Below are 27,774 nucleotides of genomic sequence, written 5' to 3' on the forward strand. Positions count from 1 at the left end.
GTAGGTGTGCGACGTCCTCTTGATCGATGCCTGTGTGTTGGTTCCCACAGTACAAGCTTGCTGGCAGGGAGTTCCCGGTGTCGACGCCAGTGATCGGCTAGTCTCATTCTATGCTCCTGATTGCTATCTTCTCCAATGCACTTAGTAGGTCCCCGTACAGATGTTTGTTGGTAATGTGTTCGTCCTGTTTGATGTTCAGTCCCACACGTAGCATTCTGGTGTAGCACCCAGCCACTTCTGTAGGGCATGGGTCAGTGTCCAGCACTCACAGCCGTGAATCAGACTCTTCAAGATACTGATCTTGATGTGTGTGTGGGGGGGGGGGGGGGGGGGTAGTACTGGTAGTAATCACTGCTATAGAGTGTTTGTTCAGTAACTGCATGGGCCCTCCCTGTTTCTCCAGCTCTTTAGCAAACAGAAAATGCATTTTCAGGTCAGGAAACAATTTTATCCAATCAGTGGCAGGGAGGAGACACTGCAGTTCACACTGGTCCAGAGGAAGACTAAGCACAGAGTACATTCCGTCACGATTACTGACCTCGACTATGGATTTGACATTGCCCTAGTCTCGTACATAGCAGAGAAAGGAAGAGAACTACTGCAGCAAGAAATCTGCCTCAAGCTCAAATCCAAGAAAACAAAAGTAATGGCATTTAACACGGTGGACAAAACCGTTGCCACTGCCGACGGGGCATAGATCAAGAGGTGCTCGAGGTAGTCGAGGACTTCAAATGTCTCGGTGCCTAGACTGATTCGTCGGACCAGGATCTGAACGTCCGGGGGGCTCTTGCCTGGAATGCCTTGCACGGGAGAGTGTGGAAATCCGACATGTCCTCAAGAAGTGACTGTTTGTGGCTACAGTGGGGTCAGTACAGTACCGCTGAAATTGGAAGTGATGAAACAAAACAAAAATGGGCAGACAAAATTGCAACTGGAAGGTGGGGTGTTCTCATGTTTGAATAGAGTTTAAATGGTTGACATGTATCACAGCGAGCACCACTGATCATAATTACATACTGTAACTTTAATAATAAGTAATCTCATAAGTAAACCAACTAGAATTAAAGTGGTTCTCTCCTCTCAGCACTCATGCTGCATATATCCAAGTGGACAGGTCAGGAAACCAACAATAATTTCTCAATTTAATCCCCCAAGGCAGATGTGTATTTTGAATGTTCCATATGCTCAGGGCTGGTGACTGCAACTCCTGGCTTATAGGAAATAGTTAGATAAAATGTCATATAGATGCCCATGGAATCTACTTTATCAGGTCATGGGGCTCCTTGCTGGTGCTCCGGCATCTGCAATCAGACCTCTGGAGCTTGTTCAGAAAGCTGCGGCTCGTCTGGTGTTCAACCGCCCCAAGTTCTCCCACACAACCATCCTTCTCCGTTCTCTACACTGGCTCCCCGTAGCGGCTCGCATCCAGTTCAAAACCCTGGTACTAGCCTATAGGGCAGTGAAAGGAACAGCTCCTTCTTACCTCCGGGCTATGGTCGATGCCTACACCCCTGCCCGACCACTTCGGTCTGCCACCTCGGGGCGACTGATTGCCTCGTCACTCAAGGGTCCTTCTGTCACGACTCTTTTCTGTTCTGGCCCCACAGTGGTGGAATGAACTTCCCACTGATGTTAGGACAGCAGAGTCACTGCCCATATTTCGCCGCAGGCTGAAAACCCACCTCTTCAGGAAACACTACCCTTCCTCTCTGCCTGACCTACTTGTTGTTAACTAGTTGTACGAACGCTTGTTTTTCTATTGCTGTATTGTTTATTGGATCTTGCTTAGTCGATACACTTATTTGTTTTAGCTCATGCTCATTTGATTTAGCAATTTTTGTCTCATTTGTTTAAGGAAATAGGTGGCTGATATATTGTACTTTTACCTTAGTGCTAGGTATACTCTTGGTTGCTTGTTTTTGCAGAAACTGCACTAAAGACTTCTGGTGATTAGTAGTTTTCGTTCCCTACCTATGTTGAATACACTTATTGTAAGTCGCTTTGGATAAAAGCGTCTGCTAAATGACTGTAATGTCACTGTAGATGGAGCTAGTTTGGAAATGCCCAAAGCCATTCTTGGCAATCAGCTTGTGTACTGTACGTAGGTGTGCGCCTCTGTGCTGTGACATACAGTAGCATGTGTGTGTTTGCACACGTAGGCGTGCACCTTTGTGTGTGTGTGTGTGTGTGTGTGTGTGTGTGTGTGTGTGTGTGTGTGTGTGTGTGTGTGTGTGTGTGTGTGTGTGTGTGTGTGTGTGTGTGTGTGTATGTGTATATATACTTAAAAAAAAACTGAAACAAGTGCCACACACTACAAATTAGTGAACACAATATCCGGTTAAAATGCAAAAACAGGATCAAAAACTAAAATGGTTAAGATACCTTAATTGCTTAATTTGAAAGCAATTATATTTGCCAATTGCACTAAGCTCTCTATCCTTTAGAATATATTTAATTCCACCATAGTGATCAGCTCAGACAGTTTCAAATCCTTCTGCAAATCATTCCAGGATGATAGCATATTGAACAGCTTTTTCGCCTAATTCTGTTCTTACTGTCGGTATTGTGAGGACGTAGGTATTTGTGTTGTGCAAGCATGTACGCGTGTTTGTGCACGTACTGTAGGTATGCGTGTGTGTTCACTATATTTTCATGTGTGTACTGTATGTGTAGGGGTGGGATGATATATCGATATCGCGATATATCGCGATACTTTCTCCCGCGATATATAATCGATATACTGCCGATACACTTTTTTTTAATTTTCTTTTTTAGTTTGTGATACGTTGTTTTTCCGACTCTTCCGAATTTTAAGTGTTTATGAATTGAATACAAGGACTATCGTGATATATCGTTGGAGAAATTTCATGCAATATATCGTGATATCGCAATATATCGCAATATATCGAATATCGTGATATTATCGTTATCGAGGGCCTAATATCGCAATAGATATCGTATCGTGAGATACCCATATCGTCCCACCCCTATGTATGTGTGTGCGTTTGTTATATTTTCATGCGTTTGTAAAGAGGAGTGTGTGTGTGTGTGTGTGTGTGTGTGTGTGTGTGTGTGTGTGTGTGTGTGTGTGTGTGTGTGTGTGTGTGTGTGTGTGTGTGTGTGTGTGTGTGTGTGTGTGGGTGGGTGGGTGGGTGGGTGGGTGGGTGTGTGTGTGTGTGTGTGTGTGTGTGTGTGTGTGCGACTGCATGCGTGCGTGCGCAGGAATATGATGTGAAGTGTGCCGCAGTAGCAACAGAATAATAATCAGCATGCTGTGAGTGGTGAGATGGTTTGGGGGTTAGAAATGGCCATCGCATCATTGACTTCTCGCTCTCCCTCATTCAGTTCCACCTCTTCTTTTACTACTAACAGCCATCCCTCCATTTCCACCTCTTCTTTTACTTCTAATAGCCATCCCTCCATTTCCACCTCTTCTTTTACTTCTAACAGCCATCCCTCCATTTCCACCTCTCATTTTACTTCTAAGAGCCATCCCTCCATTTCCATCTCTTCTTTTACTTCTAACAGCAAACCCTCCCTCCCTTCATCTGTCTCTCACAGTCATGTCCAGTGGTGGAGGAAATACTAGTAAATAGGTAAAAGTAGCAATAGCAGATACTGTACAAATGTAGTTACTCTACTTATAATAATTATTATAATAATAATCTAAATCTTCGAAGTAATAGTAACTAAATCTGTCAAATAATTGTAGTAAAAAGTACTATATTTGCCTAGAGTAAATGTACTTACATGTATTTACTTTACGCCACTGGAGAGGACAATGTTCTCAGGGGATTCTGGGAAAGCTTTGTTAAAACTGACATTAATAAAATGTTTTTTTTTGTTGTTGTTAAAATATCACAGCTCTATATTCTGATAGTAATCATTGCTATATAGAGTGTTTGTTCAGTAACAGGGGTCTCCATCTCCCCAACTATTTAATGAACAGAAAATAGTTTTTCAGGTGGGTTACCAATTTCAGCCAATCAGGAGAGAGTGCCCATTTATCAGCTTCAATTTTATACTGTTCAAGTTCCAATTGTGTCTTCTCATTTCTTTGTTTCATCACCTCCACTTGTTCATCCTGTATCGTGTATGAGTTGTCTCCTGAAAATGCATTTCTGTTTACTGAAGAGCTGGAGAGATGGGGAGACCACTGTTACTGAACAAACACTCTATAGCAATGATTATTATCGGAATATAGAGCAATTTAACACTTAATATCACTTACCCTACCTTTAAGTACAGCACTTGAGTAAATGTACTTACTACTTTCCACCGCTGCTCTCAGGGCCCCTCATTTCCATCGCTCAGTCAACCAGCGGATGCAATCATTCCTCTCTACCGCCTACATATTTAACACTTCTACGTACAAAAATATAAAAAATATATATTATTAATCCCACTATGGGATTGGGCATGCTTGAGGAGCTTGTTCACAGAGAAACGCAGCTCATTCCCATTTCACAACACTAGCCAGGTCAAATATAAGGTTACGGCAATAACCACAAATCCACATGGGAAAGGCGTGGCTTCAATCTAATTCTTGGACTTCCATGTGAGCAGCCTGTGATGTCAGTCAAGTGGACGTCAATCAGGTGGAGGCCATAGACTGTATAAAACGAATGGACAACGTGACGCCATTGGTTTCTACAGACTGTAATGAAGCCAATTGTTCAGCTATTTCAAATCCGCCATCTTTCAATATCGCGTCATATCCTGCAGAATGTTCTCAAGCACTTGGTCAACAGTGTTTGGCAACCTCTCACTTTTTTCAGCCTCCAACTTCAGCCCAATAGTGACTGGCGACAAAACCTTTAATTGTCCTCGACATCGGGGGCAGGCTTGGCCGGCTGAAGCCAGCCCACCTGGACTTGGGCCGCTAAGTTGGGGTGGCTCAAGCACCGCGCCGCGACTGACCCCGGGTAGGACTACCTTGGCACAGATCCGGGCCCCTTTGAACCCCTCACCCTGCCGCCCGGCACCTGCCCACCATCTGTAAACATCTTCTTTCACCCTCCCACCTCACGCCCCTCTGCCTGCCCAGGAGCTTCAGAATAGCTTTGGGCGAGTCATTCGGGTCCCTGGTTGTTTCACTGGGCCAGTTCCTGTGAATTTCTTGTGAGCTTGTAGATCTGTTATTTTCAAAAACATATATATATATATATGTTTAACATTTTAACAACACAAATCTTGTATGGGGGTCTCATCACACAAATGTTGGAGAACCACTAGAGCTCCTGCAGAGCCACGCTGTAAAAACCTACAGAGCATTTAAAAGTCGTATTGCAGAAGGGATTAACGACTTAGAACGGTGGTTAGTTTTACAAGTGGGTAAAAACGCAACAATGCCCTGATGGCAGTTTCACTCGCTAAAACATGTCCAGGAGAAGGAAAACTGCTTGCCGCATGCTGGAAGATTTGTTTCAGAGAGAACTCTGTTTTGTTTGTTTCACTCTGAAAATCTTAGATCACATTTTGACAATTGTGTTCAGGCTGTTAGTATATTTTACTATGAGGCCGTGAAAAATACAAGAAAATCTCAGCTTGTGTTGTTTGGTCCATTATATTATACTGCACTGTGAGGAAGAATATAGGAATGATAGCTGTTGTTTTGGTACAACCTGTCTTGTCATGGTTCAGTTTGTCCTTGTAGCAGCTAGTATAACTATGGTCTGATCCCTGTGCTCGTTGGCAGAACTACCGTACCACCGACCTGAGTGTTAGTGGCCTCATGATATCATACATTAAAGTATAACCATTACATTACAGTCATTTAGCAGACGCTTTAATCCAAAGCGACTTACAATAAGTGCATTCAACATAGGTAGGGAACAAAACTACTAATCACCAGAAGTCTTATAAGTGCATTCTCTTCTAAAACAAGCAACTAAGAGTATACCTAGCGCTAAGGTAAAAGTGCAATATATCAGCTACCTACTTTCTTAAACAGATGAGACAAATAGGAAAATCAAATGAGCAAGAGCTTAAACAAATAAGTGTATCGAATAAACAAGATCCAATAAAACAAGAGCTCGTACAACTAGTTAACATCAAGTAGGCAAGGCGAAGAGGAAGGGTAGTGTTTCCTGAAGAGGTGGGTTTTCAGCCTGCGGTGAAAGATGGGCAGTGACTTTGCTGTCCTGACATCAGTGGGGAGTTCATTCCACCACTGTGGGGCCAGAACAGAAAAAGCTGTGACCGTGTAAATCGGCCAGAAGGACCACTGAGCAACGAGGCAACCAGTCGCCCCGAGGCGGCAGACCGAAGTGGTCGGGCAGGGGTGTAAGCATCGACCATAGCCCGGAGGTAAGAAGAAGCTGTTCCTTTCACTGCCCTATAGGCTAGCACCAGGGCTTTAAACTGGACGCGAGCCGCTACGGGGAGCCAGTGTAGAGAACGGAGAAGGATAGTTGTGTGGGAGAACTTGGGGCGGTTGAACACCAGACGAGCCGCAGCCTTCCGAACAAGCTGCTGAACAACCATCACCACCTATAGAACATTCTCAGACTCCTGTCACTGGAGATGATATCTTGTTTCCACACTGGGGACGATCTGGCATAATGTGCATTCATGCATGTGCTAGGCTGCAATCCATCACACGGACAAAAACACCAATTGCACGTGACATGGATGAATAAGATAAACAACACCAAATGTAACAAAGAAGCACTCCTTCATCTCTCACCCGGCCAGCGGATGCACTCTACCCTCTACCCTCCAACATATTGTGCCTATTCAACTTCTACTTCAAAGTAATTCATTATACAGTATGAGTATAACTATGGGCTATGAGCTCGTTGACAGAGAAAAGAAGCACATTTCCATTTTCCCACAATAACAAGGTCAAATATACGGTTACAAAACTAAGTAAATAAAAAATACTAAATTGAAGAGCTGATTGACTCAATTATTCTAACCTTGACGGCCACTGGTAGGTTACAATTCACATTCTAGTGTTGTAGCTGAGCACACACACACACACACACACACACACACACACACACACACACACACACACACACACACACACACCCCCACACCCCCACACACACACACACACACACACACACACACACACACACACACACACACACACACACACACACACACACACACAGTTTCCTCCCACAGTTTTCAAATGCTTCCATCATACGGTCTGGAGCAACGGAGGCTCTGAAAATGATCAGAGGATAAAGTGGATGTTTTCGGTTTTGGATAAGTTACATTTGGGTCAGCATTTTATATTTTGAATCCTAGTAAATAAAAAAAGGCGAAATACAAAAATTGAAACATGTGGATCCCGAGATGGGAACGACGTGACTTCAATGTGGATCTCGGACCATTATGTGGCCAGTCTATGACATCAGTCATCTCTGATGAATGTTTTTGAATGTGCATGGACATTAAGACTCTTATGGTGTGTTCACACGGGCAGATTAAAAGATACAAAGAAAAATACACTGCATCTTTGTCGCTGTGTTGCTTTGTATCTGTGTTGCTCAGCGCGGTCGCTGACGTCATCAAACGTGTGGACATCGGAGCTACAGTTGTATCTTTGTATCTGGAAGATGAACCCAGCTCAACTTGAATTTGTAGCTTTGTATCTTTGTCGCTAGAGCTGCAGCTACAAACGTCGGATGTATCTTTGTATCTTCATGTCGCTGGTTTCCATTGAAAATGAATGGTAGCATGTATCTTTTAATCTGCCTGTGTGAACGCACCATTAGGAGTTTTGGGGTATGTTATCATGTTTATAAATGTACGTTGGAGGTAATGAGCTTTCATCACACAAGTCTCTCTCTCTCTCTCTCTCTCTCTCTCTCTCTCTCTCTCTCTCTCTCTCTCTCTCTCTCTCTCTCTCTCTCTCTCTCTCTCTCTCTCTCTCTCTCTCTCTCTCTCTCTCTCTCTCTCTCTCTCTCTCTCTCTCTCTCTCTCTGTTAACTCAGACACTACCTGTATGTGTGGAAGAGAGGCAACGCACGGCGGTGGGCGTTGGTAGGCTTTTCTCTAAGCGGACATATCAATCTTTATAAACTCTACCAATAGAAACAAAAGATCAATGCTGGTACTGTATGACTAAGAGATTTGCTTTTATTTTTTTCTTCTTTTTTTTTTACATGCATAGCGTCTCTGTCTGGTGGAAACCTCATATGTCCAAAACTGTTTGGACATAATACAAAACTTTCGAGCTTGAAGATCTGCTACTTTTGATGTTTTTGTGTGACGCTGTAGTATGATAAAGTAGGGCGTTAATTTACGAAAAAACACAAAAAGTTAAAACATGGAGATAAGACGTTTCTGCCCGACAGCAACGTTAGATTATCAACTACGATGCTATAGAGTTGTGAGGCTGCAGCATTATGCATGTTTTCATCTATGGCTGCACCATTGCAACAGTGTGTGTGTGTGTGTGTGTGTGTGTGTGTATAGCAGAAAGCTCTCACATGTTTCGGGTGTTGTTAGAGACACAGGGGCCCCAGGGTCTCCATTGCCAGCGGATGCTGGGCGCTGGGTGTCCGTAGGCGGTGCAGGTCAGGGTCTGGGGGCTCCCGCTGGGGTACGGGTTGGAGGGTTCAGCCACCTCCTTCTCGTGGATCTGTGGAGGAACTGGGGAAGAGGTGGAGAAATCACAACGCTGGATTCACGCAACAAGAGACATGATTACATTGTCACCGCCAGGCGCCGCAAACCTCCAAAATCGATCCAATGGATCCAATGCAAGTTATTATTTTGTCACAAGCTCTAGTTAATACTTGGTTTAATATGATAAAACCCACACACTTGATTACTTTCAACCTGGTGTCCCTATTTTGGAAATGCCCTTACAGTCGAAAAGTCTCAAATGTTCTTCCAACATAGCAGATCTACAAGCTCCCTATGCGTCGCATTGCGACACATTGAGGCTTGTAAATCGGGTATTTAACTACTTTTGCATGACACTGCCATGTGGGTGAAGCACAAAATACGGCATTAATTTATGAAAAAACATAAACATATCTATATATAGAGATACAAGGTTACAAGGTATCGTCGCCTGTTTCATAAACAGCGACAATATGTTTTTATCTTAGAAACATAGGACGGTGGAGAAAGAGAGAGAGAGAGAGAGAGAGACAGAGAGAGAGAGAGAGAGGAAAGCAAGGACAGAGAAGGACAGAGATGATTTGCTACTCCCCCAGGAATCAAACAGGCGGAGCAGCAATTATAATAATGCTCATGCAGTGTTCATGCTGGCTGGCTGAGACACCAAGCCAACCCTGAGGTCAGCGTTTTATTTGCAAAGTCAACATCAACTAGAAAATGTGCTCAAGTCTCCGCCAGCAGACCCGTGCTATTTTAATCAAATGAAATCACTTACCCTATCTTTAACCATAGTTCTCTAGGAATGTTCAATTTTTTTCGTAAAATAGAACATGTTACTATATCAATTATATTATCATAACAATAAGTAATGAGATACAATAAGTAATGAGATACAACCTCTGGAAGGTGAACAGACAATAATATTAATTGTCATAAATGTATTACTGTATTACAAAAATTTATACTATGACGCATCTGATATATAGCAATTATATTATCATAGCAATAACTAATGAGATACAGTAGGGTAAAAGATATATCTTTTAGTTAAACAAAAAGTTCTTTCTTAAAAGGTGAATGTTAAAGAAATATTTATTCTCAAAAAAATGTTTTAAAAAACATATTTTGTCTTCCAATGTTGAAAAAAAAATAAGATGAAAAAAATAGATCAAAAAAAAGTTTCATATATAGAAGGTTCTTTATGTATTTATTAAAAAAGAACAGACAATAATATTAATTGTCAGAAATGTATTACTGTATTACAAAAATGTATATATACTATGACGCATCTGATATATAGCAATTATATTATCATAGCAATAACTAATGAGATACAGTAGGGTAAAAGATATATCTTTTAGTTAAACAAAAAGTTCTTTCTTAAAAGGTGAATGTTAAAGAAATATTTATTCTCAAAAAAATGTTCTAAAAACCATATCTTGTCTTCCAATGTTGAAAAAAAAATAAGATGAAAAAAATAGATTAAAAAAAAGATTCATATATAGAAGGTTATTTATGTATTCCTTAAAAAAGAACAGACAATAATATTAATTGTCAGAAATGTATTACTGTATTACAAAAATGTATATATACTATAACGCATCTTTTGAACGGTTTTCTGGTAATATCTTAATAATAGTAGTCTGTAATGTTGTTTCATCATTGTAAGAGTTTAGTCCGACTTTATTATAAAAAATGTGTTTTGTAGACGTTAAGTTATGAAATATGTCTTTGAACGAAGACAGATTTTTGCCTTTTATTTCTACCATAGAATCCGCGTCGTAACCTAATAGTATTTCAGCTGTGTCATTGAAACAGGTGACCCACTGCTCGTCTGTATAATCCGTAATTAGGACCTTCAATACAAATCGGTAAATATAGTTTTTAACCTCTTTGCATTTTTTACAATAAAAATCCTGCGCTCTTTCAGCTGGTTTCGTTTTACAATTCGGACACGATTTATACAAACAGCCATCTGATTGAATGTCAAGAATTGTACTCACCACGCTGTAATAATTACTCCATTTTATATTCTCTTCTTGTGGAGTTTTCATTTCTTTCAATGTTCGCGAGTTGAAAATTACATCAGACGATGCTTTAGTTAAATTCTCTATGTCCAGGACTTTACTTCTGGTGTTATACCATGTCTTAAGCAAGTACGCCTCTTTTATATTTGGGTCGACGAAAATGATAGAGTTGGACGATACAGATAAAGATATCCCGCTAAAATACGAGATAGAAGCTGACTTCACCGCTTTAGTATGATCTTTTTGCCAGACTTCATGACTGATAGGGCCCATTGGTAATCCTCTTCATTGACACATGCATCTTGCAGCAAGTCTTTTAATGAGATATTCTCAGGATTGTCCTTGTTAGACATGGAGGTAGCCACTTTGTTCAGAAACGTGGGGCATGCTTCAAGGAGTTTTTGTGTAGTGTTTTGGTCTTCTTCTTCAGGTTCTGTGGCTATTAAGGTTTCAGTACTCGGAAGGTGTGGAAAGTTGAATCTGCAGAAACCTTTTTTTCTGCATGAAGAATGTTTGTGTTTCTGTATTGAAAGGACACATTTTTTGAGTTCACCATCGTCTTCTGGGATTGCACATGTTATATGTCTGTCAATGAAGGCAACAACTTCAGCATTTGTGCTCACATGCACCAACTTTTGGGGCATTCTTTATCCATAATAATATATGCGCATGTGGCGAACCCCTCTGTTGAAATTCAATACGTATGAAGAAATCTACAAGCTCACCAAGTGGATTGGACGTGCCACCAATGAAGTCTTTGAAATATGCTTGTAGACGATAGTGAAATTGACGTGCAGCCGTTACTGGGTTGTTGCGCAGCCATTTGCATTTTTCTTCATAGCCCATGTTTTTGACATCATCTACTGTTAAGATCTTCCCATACTGACGTGCAATACTTTGAATAACTTCTGGCCATCCCATGTCTGCGGCACTCAGCGTTACAAAGAAGGTTGGTATTCCTAATTGTCTGACTATTGCTAGTAAGTCTAAAAGCACATTTTGCCAACCTCTTGTGTTTTTTAGGAATTTGAAGGCTATGTCTGTGAACAACATTGTTTGTACATTTTGTTGTGATTTGAATATGCCAGCATTAACCCTTTGATTTTGGAATGTCTGACCGCGGCTTTGTCGTAGGGATATCTGAATTTGATCTTTGACTTGTTGTGCTTCCACCATGTACTGAGCTGCCAGAAGATAGTCTATGTCTTTAGCAAAACGGCCATCATAATGCAAAAGGCGTTGGTTAAAATATTTTCTGTGTGTGATGTTTTTTTCTCTTTCTGTTTTTAAACCACCACGGCCATAAGGGTACTTTGATGGGTTTGCCAATTCTTCAAACTTGTCGTCTAGGTAGAATGCGCGTGGTTTTTGGTGTTCTGCATGGGAATATGTAGTGTCTGCATCTAAAAAATGTTCTTCTTGAAGCAATGTGTCATATGGGAGTCCTCGTAATTGACTGGTTTGTTCAAATGCTTGTCTGTCTTCTTCATCTTCATTTGATCTATGTCAGTTTTCTCTAGTGCTACATAATGTATTTGATCAAGGTGGCCAATTGTTACAGTATTAAGACTTCGGCCTTGTTTTGGGATCAATTCAACTCTATAGTCCTTTTCTGTGTTACTATTGTAGATGAGTATGTTGATATTCAGCATGTTTACCACAGCATTTATTGCAAGGTTGTCGGCCCAACCGTTTTTGCGTATCTTTTCAATGATCAATTTCATTTCTTGCTGCTGTTGGAATATGAACTCAGGTGAATCAATTGGATGTTCTTCAGCATTGGGCAATGCGAGAAATTGCATATAGTCTTTCTGGATCACTGGGTCTTCTAGAAAGGTAACGAATTGTGTGCGCATGTCAGCACCTGTGATAGTTTGTATACCTGCTGTCTCAAGGGTGGTTGCTACAGCATGGTAAAAACAGTTCCCATCTTTAGGTACATCAAAGATGGTCAGTTCACTGCACTTAACATAATCTGTTAATTTCTTGTACAAATGTTCTATATTGGGTATAGATGAAGTTGCAGAGGTGGTTTCATTCTTGTTTGGGTAAGGTTGTTGTGGTATGGTCGTCATGGCTTCCCACAATTCACTGTTTTCTTGGATCCAGCGGTCCTCCCAGTCATTGCAGATGTCAATGTCATTGTATAGAGGATTGTGTTGCTTTAGCCAGTGTAGGGCGTCAAGCACCTTTTTTGGCCGCACATATTCATGTATATAGTGTCCCTTGTAGGCAAGTTTTCGTTTTAGTTTCAAGGGAACAACCTCAGCAGTTTCAGGAAGTCTTGGCAATAATTTGATAATAGTGTCTAGGTTAGATGGCACATTGACTGCATTACCATGGATTGCCTTTTGTCTGCCTCTTGGCAAGCCAACAAGTTTCATGAAGGCAATACGTTGACTTATCAACATTTCTTCTAACGGGTGCAAATCCTGCAGTTCTCGGGGTATGGGGTCGAGTAATACGTTGTTAGCCCAAGCCTGTGTAGGGAGTTTCCCTAGTTTAATGGACCGATGACATGTGTGGCAGATCCAAGTGTTGTTTTGCTTGATTGCAGTTGGGTCTTTGTCCAGGAGACTTACAATATCTATCGTTCCTGTATACTTTCCAGGTTTTAACTCTGCCACTGATTCTCTGTAGAGCATTCGTTCACAGGAGACACAGACATAATTGGGTCCACTTTCTGACATCTTCTTTAAGAATGCGGCAGCAGCTTTATCAACTTCTAGTCCTTGTGATCTGTACCGTCTCTTCTTACTGGTGTTATGTGCTTGTTGATGTTGTCTTTCATTACTTGAATACTTTGACCAGTTCCTTTTTTTCCTTTCGATGTTCTCTACAGACTCTTGTACTTTTTCTTCCAGAGATTGTAGCAATCTTTGCTGTGTCATGTTGTCAGCATTTATGGCTAGTCTTCGTTTTTTGTAATTTAGGGATTATTTGTCTCTGTTTAATTTCATTCTTTCTCTCTGTTTCTTAGCTTTGTTTAATTTCATTCTTTCTCTCTGTTTCTTAGCTTTGGCCTTCTGCGCCTTTGCGTCTTCATCAGGTTTCAGATGCTCATTTGCTGCTTCTTTAGTTTGCATAATGGGAGTTAGTTTCATTGTGTGATCTCAGCCTCTCCTATCTAAGTTATTTATATATTTATATAATATTGTGATGTCACGTAAAACTGACCAATGTTAGGTGTTCTCAGAGGAACACACACACGCACGGACGGGTGATTTGTACTATAAGGTACTGTTTAGGGGTGGGACGATATGGGTACCTCACGATACGATATGTATCACGATATTAGGCCCACGATAACAATATATATCACGATATCTGAAAATGCCGATATATTGCGATATCACGATATATTACATGAAATTTCACCAACGATATATCACGATATCTGAAAATATCGATATATTGCGATATCACGATATATTGCATGAAAATTCACCAACGATATATCACGATAGTCCTTGTATTCAATTCATAAACACATAAAATAGCACCAAACAGTTCAAAATCATCATTACACAAATACAGAGTAGGAAAAACAACGTATCACAAACTAAAAAAAAAAAAAAAAAAAAGTTTTTTTTTTTTTTAATTTTTTTTTTTAATATCGATATTTTCCGGGAGGATATCGATTATTTATCGCGGGAGAAAGTATCGCGATATATCGATATATCGATATATCGTCCCACCCCTAGTACTGTTCCAATCAAGACTGATTGATCCTGTCTTACCTCACTTCAAAAAACATAAATGGCTTTTTGAAGTGACACACCTATTTATAGGGTTTTATTTCGTCATACGTCCCTCTAGCCAATCAAAGGCATTGGTGTCAACATATTGACACGTGTCACATGGAGCTTGACCAATGTTAGCTTGGCTAGGGGCCATGCTAACACACGGCGGGACGAAGCGAAAACATACTCTCCACCTACGGCGGAGACAATAATAGATATGAGATGTGTCTTGACCTATGAAGTACAGTTCTGAGGACAATAATAAAAAAGAAAGAAATGTACGTGGCCAGTGCACAATCTTTGTACTTTATTTCCAATCCATCAGCGAAACACACTATGTCAAGATGACCTAACCTCTACGTCTACTGGGTGACACTCCAACAATGCAGCAGTTAATATCTGTCTTTGCTGCAGCATGGGAATAGGAAGCGTACTTTGTGACATGACTGTTCTATTCCCATTTCAGTTGCGGAGATTTAGCCCAAAATATTGACATTCTGATTGACGCAGTGGTAGGCAGTGGTGTAAAGTAAGTTCATTTACTCAAGTACTGTATTTAAGTACACTTTTGAGGATTTTTTACTTTACTGGAGTGTTTCCAATTTTCAATACTTTTACTTCTACTCCACTACAAATATTGTATTTTTACTCCACTACAATTATTTGAAACCTTCAGTTACAAGTTACTTTTGATTATTATTACAAAACATACATTAACCACTTCAGCCCTACACTGTATATACATTTCGGCCATTTGAAAATAGCAGATCTACAAGCATTGTAGATGCGACGCATTGTGAGCTTGTAGATCTGCTATTTTCAAAATATTTTTATACTTTTGAAAACTTGAAATGGGACATTCTGAAAAATGTGTACTTTTACTTTTGGTACTTTAAGTACATTTTGACACCAATACTTTTGTACTTTTACTCAAGTCAATTTTGAATTACGGACATGTAGCCTACTTGTAACAGAGTATTTCTACATTGCAGTATTGATACTTTTTACTCAAGTAAAACGTTTGAGTACTTTTGCCACCACTGCTCACTGGTAGGTTAAAATTCACATTCTAGAGTTGCAGCTGAAGGTGAGAGCTTTGAAGTATCTTTAGATCTGAAGTTCACAGAACTCACTAGATTTCTGCTGCGGGTCAGATACACCCGGGGTCTCTGCGTAGCGGGGATCTGCATGTAACAAACATCTGACGGGCGGATTCCATACATTTCTTTGAACCAACAAGGCAGTTTTCGGTTTTGCATAAATTATATTTCCGGTCGGAATTCTACTGTACGTTCTAAATCCTGAAAAACCTAACAATTGTCTAGAAAATGATCTTGTTTCCTGCACACACGAACAGGGCTAATGAGATAGTAGCCCCACATGTTTCATACACCAGTGCTTCTCAAAGTGGGGTCCGGGGACCCCCCAGGGGTTGAGGGGGTTCCAGGGGGTCCCCAGCAAAATGTGTTGATGTAGCATACAAATCAGTTGAACCTGGCTATTTGAAAATAGCCGATCTACAAGCTCAGCTTGTAGATAAATATACTGTATTGACATTTTTTAAAAAGGAGAAAATATTGGAATATTTCTTAAACAGTTTAACAACTCAAATTTGGCATGGGGGTCCCTGGCACAGAATATTTTCAGAAGGGGGTCCGTGGCCAAATACAATTAATTTGGGGGTCCTTGACATGAAAAAGTTAGAGAACCACTGCATTATACACATCGAATGAAGTCTACAGGCTCCTGTAGGGAATCTCATTCAAATGCACTGTGTCTGCATTTCATTTAATGGGTATTGGTTCCGGTGGTGTGGGAACGATCGATGCTGGGCGGGGAACAGAATATTTCCCGATGATGGGTACCGAATCGATTCGGTCTTGGCATTGATGCAACAGATGCGTGGGTGGTTGCAGAATCATAAATAAGGATGTGTGCATGCCTCTATGAAACCACAGGCTTGTGATGAAGCTCTTTGTCTAAAACTAGCTGTGGAGGAAAAAAAGTACGCAATCCCAGTACTCGAGGCAAAGTATAGATACTCCTGGTCAAATGTTACTCAACGTCGACAATAAGTGGAAGTTGCTCTGTCTAATTTGTGCTTGAGTTAAAGTACTGGAGTACTTGCTTTAAAAAATGATTGCTTTGTAGATCTAATAGTTTTGCTATTAAAAAAAAGAAGAAATGTCAATATCTTCCCCCGAAATAAAATTAATAATCAATATTTTTTTAATAATCTATTAAATCAATAACTTTGATTAAACTGTTACAACCACTACTGTGCTCTGTGTCATTTCACCTCCACAACATCTGGCAGAATGTTTACTGAGTGTAGCCTACAGGTGTTTAGGTTGCTTACCGTTGACAACCAGGGTGATGTTGAGCGTCCTCTCCAGAGGGGCGGCGCTGTTCTTCAGCACCACCGTGTAACAGCCAGAATCCTCCTCACACACGTCCTTGATCTCCAGGGCGTGGTTTTGATGAATCCGCATGCGTTTCATCCTGAACTCTGGAAGCTTAGTGATTAGCTTACCGTCCTTGTACCTGTACACACACACACACACACACACACACACACACACACACACACACACACACACACACACACACACACACACACACACACACACACACACACACACACACACACACACACACACACACACACACACACACACACACACACACACACACACACACACACACACACAATTTGAATTTGCTGTGTGCTTCTCAAGTGAGCACTGGGGGGGACACCTCGTCACATTGCCGGGGCTGGGAATTGAACCTGGGAACATTCTGCTTCCTAGGTGGGCTCTCTACCCATTCAGCTAAGTGTAGCTATGCAGAGGTCTAAAGTAACTATTTACTCAAGTACTCTACTTAAGTAAAATTGAGGTATTTTTTTACTTTCTTCAGTATTTACAATCTGCAATACTTTATACTTCTACTCCACTATATCTCAGAGGCAAATATTGTACTTTTACTTAACTACAATACTTTTTTGATTTAGATTTTTATTAATAAACATACATTAACCACTTAAGCTCTACAAGCCGATCTACAAGCTCACGTGTTGCAGTGCGACGCGTTGTGAGCTTGTAGATCTGCTATTTTGTATACATTTTGAAAACTTTAAATGGGATATTCTGCATAACGAGTTAATACTTTTGTACTTTTACTGAAGTAAATTCTGAATACCAGACTTTTACTTGTAACGGAGTATTTCTACATTGTGGTATTGATACTTTTACTCAAGTCGTTTTTTTGGTACTTCTTCCACCACTTAATGTGCACTCCAGTGGTGGTCTGCAGTCCGGACAGTCTGGACATAATTAAGGCTGCCGATGATCCACTTCATGCGCTGCATGGCTATATACTAGATTCTGCTCAGAACATATGGCATCGTGCTTCAACCGTAAGCATGTATTTCTCCTGTGGTTTGTGGTTAGGGATATGCCACCAAACGTTAGACACGGTCGGCCAATATCTTCCCAAGCACAAAAACTGTATTAATCTCTTCAAGGTGGTCCCTGTTTCGAAGACGGATGAACGTCATTGGCGGACTTCAGCTGTGTGAGGTCCAATAATAACACTGCAAATGACCAATCACCAGTGGTGCAAAGTAACTAAGTACATTTACTCAAGTACAATTTTGAGAATGTACTTTACTTGAGTGTTTGTTTGTTTGTTTGTTTTTGGAAGCTTATAACTTTCACTACACTACATTTCCAGGAAGGTACCTGTGAGAATGCTGGAAGAAGTACAAATGCCTGGAGTAGGGTTTAACCCGATTGGTATTTATTCATCATAATGACATGAATGGACAAACTCTACAGCACCCTTAGCATGGTGGTGTTTGTCTCTCCACTCACAGCCCTCTACTGTTGTCAACTGGCAGCCCTTTATAGCCAGCTGAGCAAATGAGCTTGGACTGCACCATGTCAAGGGGTGTTTTCTAGCATATATACATAAATAACCATACAATAAATACATAACCCACATCAATTATCTCAAAACTTCAATGAACAACAAATTAATATAAATTCTTCACACTACTATAACATTACACTACCACAATATCCTTAGCAATTACAAATGTATATCACAACCCCCCTCTGCCATTCTGACTTGGTCCAGCCTAATTACACTGGCCACAGAACCACTTGGTACATGTTAAGCTTTCAATCATGACTTAGCATTACCCTCTCTATACATTACACATTGCACTTGCCCCTCATGATTAATTGTGCAAAATACAACTGTGCAAATTGCTATAAAGTGCCAAACATCAGTAACAGAGAGTACTTTGTCCACCACTGTCCATCACACTCAGTACCATAAGGGCTTTCCTCTTACCATAGTGTTTCTGTTGTAAGGTATATACTTTCCTCTTACCATAGTGTTTCTGTTGTAAGGTATATACTTTCCTCTTTCCATAGTGTTTCTGTTGTAAGGTATATACTTTCCTCTTTCCATAGTGTTTCTGTTGTAAGGTATATACTTTCTCTGGTGTGGGGTAGTCTTACCATAGTGTTTGTGGTGTGGGGTAGTCTTACCATAGTGTTTGTGGTGTGGAGTAGTCTTACCATAGTGTATCTTGTGTGGGGTAGTCTTACCATAGTGTCTCTTGTGTGGGGTAGTCTTACCATAGTGTCTCTTGTGTGGGGTAATCTTACCATAGTGTCTCTTGTGTGGGGTAGTCTTACCATAGTGTCTCTTGTGTGGGGTAGTCTTACTATAGTGTTTGTGGTGTGGGGTAGTCTTAACATAGTGTTTGTGGTGTGGGGTAGTCTTACCATAGTGTCTCTTGTGTGGGGTAATCTTACCATAGTGTCTCTTGTGTGGGGTAGTCTTACTATAGTGTTTGTGGTGTGGGGTAGTCTTACCATAGTGTCTCTTGTGTGGGGTAGTCTTACTATAGTATTTGTGGTGTGGGGTAGTCTTAACATAGTGTTTGTGGTGTGGGGTAGTCTTACCATAGTGTCTCTTGTGTGGGGTAGTCTTACCATAGTGTTTGTGGTGTGGGGTAGTCTTACCATAGTGTTTGTGGTGTGGGGTAGTCTTACCATAGTGTCTCTTGTGTGGAGTAGTCTTACCATAGTGTTTGTGGTGTGGGGTAGTCTTACCATAGTGTCTCTTGTGTGGGGTAGTCTTACCATAGTGTCTCTTGTGTGGGGTAGTCTTACTATAGTGTTTGTGGTGTGGGGTAGTCTTACCATAGTGTTTGTGGTGTGGGGTAGTCTTACCATAGTGTTTGTGGTGTGGGGTAGTCTTACCATAGTGTTTGTGGTGTGGGGTAGTCTTACCATAGTGTTTGTGGTGTGGGGTAGTCTTACCATAGTGTTTGTGGTGTGGGGTAGTCTTACCATAGTGTTTCTGGTGTGGGGTAGTCTTACCATAGTGTTTGTGGTGTGGGGTAGTCTTACCATAGTGTTTGTGGTGTGGGGTAGTCTTACCATAGTGTTTGTGGTGTGGGGTAGTCTTACCATCGTGTTTGTGGTGTGGGGTAGTCTTACCATAGTGTTTCTGGTGTGGGGTAAGCAGACACGTTGAGCTGCAGTTTGAACGACTTCTGTCCGGCGGTGACCTCCACCAGCGGTCCGCTCCTGTAGTCCAGGTTAATAAATGGCTTCTCTGCAACAGACACAGACACTCACCCTGTTCACCACGCGCAGCTGTGGCTCTGAAAATGTGATGACACACATCCTACAAAAACCTAACGCGCCTTTTAACGTGTGCCAGGGAACTTGATGAAAGTGATCATTTTGTCGTTTATGGATTGAATGTTTACAGATTTAACCATCCTGTCCGGGGAAGGAAGCAGGAAAGCCAAAACGGTTGGCGGTGCCGGCAGCGTTTACGCTGAGCTGTCCACCGATGAAGGATTGCGAGCTCTTATAGCGTGATCCTGGTTGCTGGAATGACTGTAGTTTATTGTGTCATCGTTGTTCATTGTGTGTATTTTGATTAGTCGTATTTTTCTATAATTTTTTTTACAATCATTAACAAGCCCAAGTGTTACATAGTTAAAATTTTACAGTTGTAGAGTTTCAGGTGGAGATGGTTAGCAATTGTTTGGCAAAAATTATAAACACCTGTTGCCGACTGTTTTCCCCTTTAAGAGAGGAGAACGGTCTCATTTGTACACACTGATGGAAGGCCGGACGGGCGAAACGTTTGTGGCTATAAAATGTCATAAAATGGACGATTAAATACAGATTTTTTTCTGTGTTCTACTCAGAGCAGTGGTTCTCAAAGTAGGGTCTGAGGATCGCTAGGGGTCCTTGGGGGGGGGTTCCAGGGGTCCCCAGCCAAATGATTGATCATTAGGAACCAAATGGACACCACGCTGTACAAGTCTGTAACTCTAAGAGTTTACAAATGGAACCAAATGGACCCTTACGGGTCCATTTGGTTCCATTTGTACACTGAATAAACATTGATAAGTTTACAGTGTAAACTGGGGTCCCAGAGATTTTTTAAAATCCATTAAACGGGGGTCCGTGGTCTAATGCAGTGGTTCTCAACCTTTTCTGGCCGTGACCCCCCAAAATAATCATATTTGAACTGGGGACCCCCCCACCCCTATAAGCACTTGGAATTGTAGGAGTTGAGGCATTAAATTTAGTTTGACTCGGTTCTACAGATCAATGGAAATGAAAATGAAAATATTTACTAAAATAGTACTTTTTATAGTTGGTTCATTACATTTGATGCAGTAATGGTCTTATTTTTTTGTATTAAAAAAGTATATAAATTGTAATTTAGAAACGTGCAGATACCCTGTATAAACGTACAGTATACTGTATGTTGGTTTGTTTACTGTTGAGTGAGAAAACAATGTTACAAATCATCTGGGGACCCCCCTGGGGGTCCCGACCCACAGGTTGAGAACCACTGGTCTAATGCATATCAAATTGGCGATCCTTAAAAATAAAAAGGCTGAGAATTACTGCTACGCCTAATACAGCATGTATCCATTTGGAGTTCTTACCGTGAACAATGAGCTGCGTGCTCACGGTCTTGGACTTCTCCATGCAGGTGACGGTGCAGACGTATGGCCCTGTGTCGCTGCTGTTGACGCTGAGGATGGTCAGGACGCTGGTGGCCACGGTGCCTTCCTGTCGCTGGGAGTCTCGATGGTACTGGATGCTCACCAAGCTGTTGGTCTGCAGGCGACACACACAGTGGCTCAAATAGGGCCGCTACTGTCCATTTTCCCCTATCAATTATTCTGTTGACTACTTTTTTTGATTAATTGAATAAATCATAAGTGCGTATTTTAATATTTTTTAACATTTCTATATATCAATGACTCAAGAATTAAACACTTAAGCCCTATTTTATGCGTCAGCACACAACAGTGTCGAGCAGAAATAGTGACTATAGCCGATCTACACGCTCCAAGCTGTGAGCTTATAGATTGCAAATTTTCTATATTAAGTTAATATTATATTTGTTAAAGTTTTGCTTTAACATTTTCAGCTATGATGACATACTGTACAAAAATATGGATAGATTATTAATGGATTATTTGATTAAATTATCGGTTATCGATTGTTCAACTAAATGTATTAGAACTGTTGCACCCCTTGTCAGGACATAGAGCGGCTGCCTGCGAACTGGAAGGTTCCCGGTTCGATCCCCAACTCCTCCTGGCCACATGTTGAAGTGTCCTTGAGCAACACTCTGAACCCCTAACTGCTCCTTGGTGCCCGCTGTCGGTGTGTGAGTGTATGAGAATGTGTGTGTGAATGTTATACAACGCACACTGTAATGTGCTTTGGATTATGGCAGTATAGAAATGCAAACTATTTGCCAGTTCATGTAAAACGGCAAATGATAGGCTGGACTTTTTTTGAATTCTTTCACAATAAAAGAAATTGGCGAGGGATGTCCTTGAAATACATAGACAAATGTAATGCATGTTCATATTCACTGAATATAATCACCATCATAATCATCATTTTGTACAGCATCTTTCACACAGTGCCTCACAGTTTGGAAAATATCCGGTATCATGTACAAATGGATTAACAATTCATATTTCAGCTGTTATACAATTCATAAAACATAGAAAGCCTCCACTTGATGATGATTGAAATTCTTTATTAGGAATAACCCCTTGAGATTTTAGAGGGGGTCCTATTTTTCATCATGTTTCATAAAACCTCCACCTAATTCTGCGGTATTGTGCGTGCAGTGTACCTGTGTATTCCTGGTGTACAGTGGTGGTAGAAGTACTCAGATATTTTACTTAAAGCTGCACTATGTAACTTTCCTCTTCTACACCGGATTTGAACCCAGTTTCCTGCGTGTCAGATCCTTTCTCTAAGTGAGACATGACCTTTGACACAATCTAAATGTGTCAATAGAAGAGGAGAATACAAAATACAACCACCCCAATTGTATAAGTTATATTGTATTAACATACTCGACTACCATACAGATTGGACAAAATAAAAATGTATGCATTAAAAAAAAGTTACATAGTGCCACTTTAAGTAAAAGTAGCAATACCACAATATGAAAATACTCTGTTACAAGTAAAGGTACTTTGTTAAAAATGTGTCATTGAGTAAACGTACATAAGTGATGGCATCAAAATATACTCTAAGTATCAAAGAGTACAGAAATTTTGAAAAATAGCTGATCTACAAGCTTGATGTGACACGTTGTGAGCTTGTAGATCAGCCATTTATGAATAGCCCAAGTATAAAATAGGGCTTACTGTAAGTGGTTAATGTATGTTTTGTATTAATAATCTAAATATGCAAAGTAACTAGTAACTAAAGCTGCCAAATAATTGTAGTGGAGTAAACGTACTAATTATGAAAGATATCGAAAAACTGACATACTGACAAAAGTGAAAGTACCTCACAATTGTACTTAGTTACTTACACCTCTGGCACCTGTGTATTGGTGGGGGGTGTGTGCTGCATTGGTTCTTAAAGTGGGGTCCAGGGGTCCTTGGGGGGGTTCCAGGGGGTCCCCAGCTAAAGTAGTTAACACAATCATTTTAACTACTGCGAGCTTGTTCATCTGCTATTTTGTGTAGCTGTTGAAAAAACATATTTTTCCCCTTCTTTTCTTTTTTGTCCCTGGCACAAAACCTGTCCAGATCGGGGGTCCGCAACCAAATACATAGCAATTTGGAGTTTGAGAACCACTGGTTGTGGTGTACCTGTTTTCCAGGGTAAGACCACTGGAAGTCCACCCCGGCGTTGAACTCCACCAGCGCCGTGCAGTTCAGACTGAGGGCCTCCCCCATGGACAGAACCACATGATCCTCTGGGAACAGCCTGACATCGTAAACCTGATCTCCTGCAACCGGCCCGGGAAGAAGGAGAGGCAGAGACATATAGGGAGGGAGGCAGGGAAAGAGGGATAGACGAGAGAGAGAGAGAGAGAGAGAGAGAGAGAGAGAGAGAGAGAGAGAGAGAGAGAGAGAGAGGGAGAGGGAGAGGGAGAGGGAGAGACAGAGAGAGAGAGGGACAGAGGTGGAGGGACACAGAGAAAGTGAAGGGTGAGACAGGCAGTGGTGTAAAATAACTAAGTACATGTACTCAAGTGCTGTTGAGGTATTTGTACTTTACTTGAGTATTTCCAATTTCCAATAGTTTTACTTCTACTCCACTAGATCTCAGAGGCACATATTGTACTTTTTACTCCACAAAAATTATTTGAAAACTTTAGTAACTAGTTACTTTGTATATTTTGATTATTATCACAAAACACACATTAACCACTTATATACATATACCTATATACATTGCGGCCATTTGAAAATAGCCGATCTACAAGCTCACAGTAGCTTGTAGATCTGCTATTTTCAAAAGATTTTTATACATTTCAAAACATGAAATGGGACATTCTACATAATGAGTACTTTCTACTTTTGGTACATTTTGATACCAATACTTTTGTACTTTTACTCAAGTCGATTTTGAATCCTGGACTTTTACTTGTAACAGAGTATTTCTACATTGCAGTATTGATACTTTCACTTAAGTAAAGAACGCGAGTACTTTTTCCACCACTGGAGACAGGTGAAGATGAGGGTTGTGTGCCATTGGACGTCCTTTTGCTGTTGTGAACGAATGCATTTATTTGGCGATAAAAGGAGAGAGCGCATCGGCACCTCCACAGCATATAACAGACACAATATCACCGAGGAGGATAAGAAAAAACACAATAAAGCCCTAAAGGCTTATTTCCTTTGTGGTCCTCTTGTGACAGGAGAAGGATGTGTACTCCAATTCCTACACTGTCTACACCCAGTGATCTCGGCACATAGAGCTACAATATAAACAGAGCCACTACCTCTAAACACAATAGAAAAACTTCTGCTACTTGTGCACAGCACCAAGTGAATGCAAAACTTTGAAATATTGCTGCCATTTGTCAGCTGCACTGCTTGTACCACACCTACAGTACATGTATATTTAACTATTTCTGACAGCGAATGCACAACTCTTTTTTTATGAGCTGGTTTTCCTAAGTCGCAATGTAACACAGCTCTGTTTACACATTTTCGTTATTCCCCTTTAATTGTACATAGGCCTACATTATTTAGTTTTGACCTTTTGTTCCACTTTTGGTTTGGCAATGTAAACGTATGTTTTCTCATGCCAATAAAGGCCCTATGAATTGAATTGAGAGACAGAAAAGAGGGAGAGAGAGAGAGAGAGAGAGAGAGAGAGAGAGAGAGAGAGAGAGAGAGAGAGAGAGAGAGAGGGAGGGACAGAGACAGAGACAGAAAGAGGAGGAAAGGTCTCAGTGACACAGCAGTCTTTCCACCCCAACAGGAAATGAGCATGGTTGGAGCTCTCCTCTCTGCTCTGAGGGAGCTGGGACCAGTGGTGGAAGAAGTACCCACATTTGTTACAGTAAGTAAAAGTAGAAATACCGCAATGCAGAAATACTCTGTTACAATTAAAAGTAATTTTTACTTGAGTAAAAGTGTAACGATATTGGCTTCAAAATGTACTTAAAGTAACAAAAGTCAAATGTTTCGAAAATAGACGATCTACAAGCCCACAATACGACGCGTTGTGAGCATATAGGTCTCCTATTTTCAAATAGCCAAAGTATAAAACAGGGCATAATTGGTTAATGTAAGTTTTGTAATATTAATCAAAATCTGCAAAGTAACTAGTAGCTAAAGTTGTCACATAATTGTAGTGGAGTAAAAAGTATAATATTTGCTTCTGAGATGTAGTGGAGTAGAAGTATAAAGTATCAGAAAATGGCTACGCTCACGCAAATTAAAAGTACCTCAGAATTGTACTTAAGTACAGCACTTGAGTACAATTTTGTACTCAAGTGTGCGTACGTTACTTTCCGCCACTGGCTGGGACTCCACCTAATACTATTTCCATCTATTTGCCAGCAGATACTGTACCCGGAAATTAAAGGCAGCTATGGCGTAATTCGGCTAATCAGCGCTCTCAATAAAAGATGGGAGGTGGGGGAGGGGATGGGCTTTGGCTTTAATTGTGTAATGTGAGCCTCGTCTTTCTGCTGTCACTGGAAAAGACGAGAGAAAAATGATAATAATAAATTGTGTTGCGGGCGGGGCGGGCACAGTGGGGTCAACGCCTGTTTACTCAAACCGCTCCGTTGGCGCACTGAGTGACGGCCGCCGAACCCTCGCCCCGCTCTCGGTTTTCTCGTCCGAGTGACATCGCTGTTGCTTTTGGCATACGCCAGAGAGAGAGAGAGAGAGAGAGAGAGAGTGAGGTGAATGATGTCATATGAAAACAGTCTCTCAAAGTTCATTTGACTTGATGACTACCACGGGACATGATGAGGCAGAGGGTCTTTATCTGGGCTGCTTTCAAATAATTGAATTCCCCCCCCCCCCCCCCATATCTGTCTGTCTTTGGCCATATCTGTCTGTCTTTCCGTCTCTGTCTCAGAGTGTCACACACCAATGGTGACAAGAGAAACACTTTCCAGGAAATCAATGAAGCGGGAAAAAAGGGGGATCTTTCAAATTGCCACCATTGAGGCATAATTGTATTACAGGGCTGAATCAATGACAGATAAGCTGACAGAATTGCGGCTGTCCTTGAATTGCCTTTTCAGCCAGAAGATAATCTCTTAAAAAAACGGTATAAGCATCTGTGCCATTTTAGATTTCAGCGTTGGCTATCTAAAAATGGCAGATATACAAGCTCACAGCGCGTCACTTTGTCCCACGCTGCAAGCTTGTACATCTGCTATTTTTGAACATTTTTGGAAAATCATGAAAGTGTGAGAACTACCGATTTGGGAGGCATTTGTTGAATGGACCTCAGGCATTAACCCATTCAATCCGGGAACGCATCTCTATCATTTTAGATTTCTTTGGCCATATTCAAAAGTAGCAGATATAAGCTCATAGCACTATGAGCTTGTAGATCTGCTATTTTTGAAAAATGTGTGCAAATCTTTGAATATATATTTTTTATATATATTTATTATTTAAATGTTTTTAAATTAAAAAAAATGAAAGCGAACATTTAATGTTAGCTTTAAAAAAATTGTTTTGTTCCAGGGACCCCCAGAAGCAAAGATTTGAGTTACAAATGTTCGCTTTAAAAAATGTATATTCAAAGATTTTTCACAATTTTTCAAAAATAGCAGATCTACAAGCTCATAGCGCGGCACTCGGTGCCGCACTATGAAAAAAATCAAAAGAAAAATCTAAGAAAAATCTAAGAAAAATCTAAGAAAAATCTAAGAAAAAATTAAGAAAAATCTAAGAAAATCTAAGAAAAATCTAAGAAAAATCTAAGAAAAATCTAAGAAAAATCTAAGAAAAATCTAAGAAATGCGTTCCCGGGTTGAATGGGTCTGCCCATGTAGAAGCTCTTTGCTTGGTAGTCTGTCCTCCACACCACTCAGCTTCCAACGGATCATAAACTGCCCGAGGGTGCTGCCTGCTTTGAAGCACCAGAGGTGACTGACTCAATTAGCCTAAAGCCTGAGTTGAACTCAGTTGTCCCACACCGAGAATAACTCATCTATATGAGCTCGCGACGTGATGTGAGCTTGTAGATCGGCTATTTTCTGGGCACGACTCCGACACGCATCTAAGAATAAATCAGCCTCAGATAGATCAGCTGGAAGATACTGTATATATCGTTGCTGTTGTCTCCATATTTGAACATTAAGTGAGTTTTTTTTGTAAATGAATGCCCTACTTGATCATACATCATACTAGTGTCACACAAAAGCATCAAAAGTAGCAGATATGCAAGCTTGAAACGTAGCGTGAAGCGACGCATTTTGAGCTTGTAGATCTGCTACTTTTTAATTTGAATCCTGAAAGTAACAGTTTTGGACGTACAGTATGAGGTTTCCACCCGACAGAGACGTTATATAATGTAGTATGAGATCTCGCTGGACTTTAACCATTTAAGCCATTA

The 27,774-nt window shown here is 40.8% G+C and overlaps 1 protein-coding gene across 2 annotated transcripts in view; it reads right to left on the reverse strand.

The window, feature by feature from the left end:
* flt4 (fms related receptor tyrosine kinase 4) overlaps positions 1-27,774 on the reverse strand; it is a 281,476-nt gene that overhangs the window by 173,651 nt on the left and 80,051 nt on the right. For both annotated transcript variants that reach the window (XM_080416376.1, XM_080416375.1), the window contains exons 6-10: positions 23,544-23,683; positions 21,354-21,528; positions 19,876-19,993; positions 16,716-16,900; positions 8,448-8,610 (exon numbers count right to left, since the gene is read on the reverse strand). In XM_080416376.1, coding sequence (XP_080272502.1) covers positions 8,448-8,610; positions 16,716-16,900; positions 19,876-19,993; positions 21,354-21,528; positions 23,544-23,683 — 781 coding nt within the window. The remainder of the gene's footprint in view (positions 1-8,447; positions 8,611-16,715; positions 16,901-19,875; positions 19,994-21,353; positions 21,529-23,543; positions 23,684-27,774) is intronic.

The sequence above is a fragment of the Gymnoscopelus braueri genome (genome assembly GCF_963280865.1).
Source record: "Gymnoscopelus braueri genome assembly, chromosome: 20".
NCBI classification, from domain to species: Eukaryota; Metazoa; Chordata; class Actinopteri; order Myctophiformes; family Myctophidae; genus Gymnoscopelus; species Gymnoscopelus braueri.